This window comes from Tenrec ecaudatus, chromosome 4 (genome assembly GCF_050624435.1).
Source record: "Tenrec ecaudatus isolate mTenEca1 chromosome 4, mTenEca1.hap1, whole genome shotgun sequence".
Taxonomy (NCBI): Eukaryota; Metazoa; Chordata; class Mammalia; order Afrosoricida; family Tenrecidae; genus Tenrec; species Tenrec ecaudatus.
The window spans coordinates 83,214,713-83,220,712 of NC_134533.1; the positions used below are offsets into that span (position 1 = coordinate 83,214,713).

The following is a 6,000-nucleotide window of genomic DNA, read 5'->3' on the forward strand; positions in this document are numbered from 1 at the left end:
GTTGGTAAAAGTCTATTTCCTCATCTTTGGCATTAGTGGTTAATACATAAACTTGAATAGTCATAGTCTTCCTTGTAGGTTTATTGATCAGATCCTATCACTGACACTGTTGTAGTTCAGGATAGTTCCTGACATGTTCTCTTTATTGATGCCTGGATAAAATACACAGGAATCAAATTTACTACATCTTTGGGAAGAGACAAAGGGAAAGTTCGATAATAACCTCAGTCAGAACAAGGTCAGACGGTGACTGCAAACAGCACCCGTTGCTCCCATGCAAGTCAAGTTGAAGCTGAAGAAAATTCAAAGTCAACCCACGCAAAATGCAACCTTGACTATATCCCATTATATTGCTATAACTATATCCCTGAATTTAGATGCACCGAACACTAAGAAGTGAAGATCAGATGAACTATTGAATGGCATCGATGATATCATATGTGGGAAACCAGAAGGTCATTAAAAAGACCACCTTCCATGTACAGATGACACAACCGTCCTTCCTCAAAGTGAAGGGGACTTGAAGCGTGCATTGCTGAAGATCAAAGACTACACCCTTCAATGTGGATTATACTTCAACATAAAGAAAACAAAAATCCTCACAATTGGACCAATAAATCACATAATGTTAAGGGAAGCAAAGCTTGATGTCAAAGATTTCATTTTATCCACAATCAATGCCCAGGGGAACATCAGTCAGGAAATCACACAACATATTTCATTGGAAAATCCACGGCAAAAGATCTCTTTAAAGTGTGAAACCGAAAAGCAAAGATATAACAGCGACAACTAAGTTGCACCTGACCCGTGTGGTGTTTGCCATCCCCTCATTTGCATGGGAAGAAGAATCGATGCACTTGAATGATGGTGTTGGTGTAGAATATTGAATATACTATGGGCTTCCAGAAGAAAAATATATATCTGTCTTGGAAGAAATGCTCTTTTGAAATCCAGAATGTTCTTTTGAAACAAGGATAGCAAGACTTCGTGCCATGTACTTTGGACATATTACCAAAAGATATCACTGCCCGGGGACATCGTGCTTGGAAAAGTAGAGGGTCAGCAGAATGAAGGAAGGCCTAAGTAACTGCGACCGTGGCCCACACGAAGCAGCAGTCAGGAAGACCGCCCAGGACCAGGCCGTTGTGCTATCAGTCAGAGTCGATCCAACTGCTCCTACGGCAGCATTGTTAGAATATCGATCCTAAGGCCTTCTTAGTAACAGTCCAACTTCTTGGATACAAGTTGAATATAGGGCTGTATAAAAAAAATCACCCCTAAACTTGGTGGCTTAGAACAATAATCACTTGTTCCCTTTCAAATGGCTTGCCACCTAATCATTCAGGAAGGACTTCATTGGGCAATGGTGACTTGGGGGGTGTCCGTGAGTCACAGTCGTGTGTGAACTGGGGCTACAGTCACCAGAAGGCTTGATTAGCGTGGGAAGACCCACTTCCACAGTGCTTCTTCACATGAATGACAAGTGTGTGCTGGCTAAGGGGGGGAGGGCGGCAGCTCTCTTCAGGAGGGCCACCTCACAAGGCATCGAGTGTCCCTTTTTATGGTATCTAACTTACACAACCATGCCCTGGTGGAATAAGCATTGGGCTGTTAACCGCCGGACTGGTTGTTCAAACCCACCGACCACTCCATGGGAGGGAGAGGGTTTCTATGGGGGAAGTTTTACTTTTTCTATAGGATTTCTATGTGTCTAAGTTGACTCAATGGCTATATGGGGCTTTTTGCTCTTGTTATGGGGGCTTTCCCAGAGCAAGCAACCAAGAGGCCAAGATGAAAGCTATAAGGTAAGCCTTAGATTTGGGCACCAAACCCCAGCACTTCCATCCTAGTTCCTGGGTTGATGCAACTATAGACTGCCACCCAAGGAGGTCGGGGGGAGCAGAGATCCTACTTCTTGATGGAGGACGTTCAGCATTACATTATAAGAAAAGCATGATGGATAGTGTGTGTGTGTGTGTATATATATATATATTCATGTGACCATTGTTGGCAAGTACAAATTGCCAGATATACCATTATTAAAACTTGAAGCATTTTGCTTATGTTAGTCTGGGTAGACTAGAAAAACAATTTCATACACACTCATATGTTTGTAAAAGAGAGTTTTATAACAAAGTGTAATTTTGTACATTAAGGAAACATCCCAGCCCAGTCCAGATCAAGTTCATAAGTCCCATATTAGCCCATATGTCCATAAATTCCTCTTTAGACCCATGCAGCCATGCAATAATGCCGAATGCAGGAAGATCACAAGCCAGTGGGTGGAAATTCTTGTGGATCCCATGGTGGTAGAAGCATCTCAGCACTGGCAGGGATCTCCACGTGGCCCCTCCAGCTCCCAGGGCTCTGGCTGCATCAGTGTAGCTCCATCAGGCTCCTAATGTTTTGCAGGGAGTTAGTGTGTGTCCCGCCTCCAGTGAGCTAGTTTCTCCTTAGTGCTTCCAAATGAAGTCATCAAGATGCGACCTGATTGACAGGCTAAACTCCACCCTTTCACTCTTAAATCTAAAATTGACAATAGATTATTTAACTACCACAATGCCTTTTAAATTTTGTACATTCCAATTATCCTCTGGTCCATCCCCATGCTACTTGCCTTCTCGATACTACCAAGAGCTTTAAAGGCTAGTAGGAAGAGAGAGCCATCAGAAAGCCAAGGAAACGAATAGATCAACATGAACCATTTTAACCATTTTAACTGACTGCAACTCAATCCTGCTACCACCTAGCAACCATTTTAGGGACCTAAGTTCTAGTCTAGTCTCTTTGCACCCAAACATCCCCCAAGAGTATCCTGGAATCATGACTATTTTTAAGCAGTAATGACCTTAGGTCAATTAGACAAAATCTCCAAATTGCAAGCTATTTGATTGTGTTGTGTATGCTGCGAACCTCAAGATCAGCTGTTCAAAACCACCGTGCACTCTGAGGGAGAAGGAGAAAGCTCTCTGCTCTAGCAAGTAGGTACAGCCTTGGAAACCCACAGGGCAGTTCCATGAGACTCAGTCACTCAAAGGCAATGAGCCTGAGAATTGTTTCTTTATTTTGTTTTTGAGCTATAGCAAATTAACAACGAAGTGTTTTTATTTAATGAATAGTAATCTATTTTCTGGAAGTCCAACTCAAAACACCAGAAGGGTATACTTCCTTGCCGTGTGTCTGTCAGCTTTAGGGGAAGATTGTTCCTGGTCTCTTTCACCTCTGGTGCCCCAAGTATTTCTTGACACTTCTTAACTTGGTAGACTGGCCTTAACAAGCTATCTATGATTCTATTTCTATATCTGTCCCCTTTGTATGACACTAATCCTCTGGGTTTAGGATCTACCCAATTTTAATAGGATTCCGTTGACCTAAATGATAACATTTGCAAAGAAAAACCCTATTTCCAAAAATTCGGTCACATTTACAGCTACAGGGTTTAGGACTTAAGCATATCTTTGGGGGAAACACAATTCCATCCATAACAAAGGCCTACCTTTTCATGTATTTGGGATGCTGTGGAACTGCCATGGCCATGATTTATTATTTTGTAATTTTTCTCCATTTGATTCTAAAATATATGGTAGACTTCTTTCAATTTGCCTTTGTCTTGCTTTATATTTATTACAGATCTATAGCTACATAGTTATAATTTAAAAGCTGAATACAACTCTTTGCATGTTTGAGGAATAAAACATTGTCTTCCTTCCTTGTTGATTCTCTTAAACTCAAATGCCTTTAGCCCAGGATTTTTATTTGTCAAGATGACATGCCAGGTACTTGTTAGATGAGTAAAGATTGAAGGAAGGGAAACAGGAATAAAGTAAGTCTCCCTACATGCTAGTTGCTTACAAGCTAATGGAGACAGTAAGAAAACCAATAACACTCATTGTACAAGAAGGGTGCACCTCCTGGGTCTGCCTCCCTGACCATTTTATGAGCTGATCCTTGTAGCCCAACACTCAATACATAGAACCAAGTGAAAGTGATGCCTTGGGGAATTTGGTGAGGCTTCCCAAAGGATGGGATATTGGCGAGGAGCAAAGAAGTTTAAATTTAATTTCATGTTGGCTGTGTGATTTAATATAAACCAGATGATATTTTCTTATGAATTGCTTCCACATTAGACCTTTTCACTTTGTTGAAATCTCAGACTGATCGTGAGTTTGGCATTATATGGCTAATTTCTATCTACATAGTAGCCAGAATTCCCATGAAAAGCACAAAATTCAGGGTCAACGAATTGTTGATCAGTGAATAGTTGATTATTAGAATATTTATAGTCAAAATGACTTTAATAGATATTTCTTTCTATTCTTGGATAACTTGGAAAACTCACTGTGGTTATATACAATATACAAGGGGGTGCTCCCCCCAAACCCAGAAAAATGCTCCACTGGGCAGAGCTTTCATAGCATGCAATATCCCCACCCCCACCCCCAGGTGAGCATTGAGCAACTCGCTCTGAGTTAGTGCACCCAGTGGCAGCCCCTGGTAAAGGTCTCTGTGGTCACAGTGAATTTTTTTTATAAAAGCAGTTTCGCTACAACCTCATTTTTTTGGTGATGGCCAATTTAAGAGAAGTGTGGAGCTGTGAAATTTTGTTTCCTGCTCAGGAAAAAATGCTGCAGAAACTGTCGTGATGTTGAACAAAGCTTACAAGGATAGTGCTATGGGAAAAACTCAAGTATGCAAGTGGTTTTCTTAGTTCAAAAAAGGTGAAATATCAATTGATGACAAACCTCATTCTGGACGTCCATCAACTTTCCAAATGGACAAAACATCAACTCACAGTGCATTTGGAGTTTGTTTCACTAGGGCAGACAGTTTATCAAACTCTCTATTTAGAGATTCTGAAAAGATTGTGTAACAGTGTGTGACAAAAAGGCCTGATTTGTGGCAGACGGGGGACTGGTTTTGCCACCACAACAGTGCACCTGCTCATGCAGCCATCCCAGTGCGCCAGTTTTTGGAAAAAGTCAGCCTGCCTCTCCTGCCCCACGCACCTTACCTGACCTCACTCGATGAAACTTATTTCTGCTTCTGAGAATGAAGAGGGACATGAAAGGACAGCGATTTGACAATATAAAAGAGATGATGAAAACAAATGAGGGAAGTGCTGTTAGCCATCCAAACAGATGAGTTTGAAAACTGTTTCCAAGAATGGAATCACAGATTGACAAATGTATTGAATGTAATGGAGAGTACTTTGAAGGCGATAAGATTGTTTTGTAAAAAAAAAATTAAATACATAGCTTTGGAAAAATTTCCATTTTGGGAGGGGTACCCTCTTGTGCGTGTGTGTAAGTGTGTGTGTGTGTGTGTGTGTATCCCAACTCTAGCCAGCACACTTCCCTGTCCCCCTACCCACTCCTTAACCTCCTGGCTGCTTACTCTTTGGAAGATGTTGCCTACCATGCCTCACAGGGAATATAAATCTTCCAGGTGTTTTGTTTTGTTTTTAAATTTTCAGGTTCTCATGTTTCATGTGTTATACAGCAATCAAGTAATTAGGAGGGCAATGAAATCAATCAGAGAAATGCCGGCCATAATAAAGCAAAGCTAATCTATCAAGGCTGGTAACTTGCTGAATAACCTCTTCTGTTCTGTCTCTTCATCACAGGATTATGTAAACTTGGGACCCCTGGGAGTGAAGCTCATGATGGTGGAAAGCAGGAAAATGCCAATTCATCTTCAAGAGAAGGAAGCTCCGGTCAAAGTCGATGAAGATGTTAGCAACCCACAAAGACTCCTCACATATAGGATGATGAAGTCTTTTTTCTAAGACTGAAAGTTCCAAAATAAAAACAAATTTTTCTGATTGGTGATCTTTGGGAACTTAGCCCTATTATTTGTCCATTTTATTTACCCTTGGGTGTATGTTTAAACCAGGTGTTAGAATAACCCTTAGTGGAATTATTTCTCAAGGTCATGATTACATCTCAAATCAAAGTCCTGAGTGTTCAGCTTTTCACTCAATGGCAAGAGTGATAAAAATGG

At 41.0% G+C, this 6,000-nt stretch overlaps 1 protein-coding gene across 1 annotated transcript in view; it reads left to right on the forward strand.

Moving 5' to 3' along the window:
* The window catches only part of CCDC83 (coiled-coil domain containing 83), a 66,595-nt gene extending 60,810 nt beyond the window's left edge, over positions 1-5,785 (forward strand). The window contains exon 10 of the mRNA XM_075547789.1: positions 5,624-5,785. Within this exon, the coding sequence (XP_075403904.1) occupies positions 5,624-5,785 (162 nt within the window). The remainder of the gene's footprint in view (positions 1-5,623) is intronic.
* Positions 5,786-6,000: the final 215 nt, after the last annotated feature.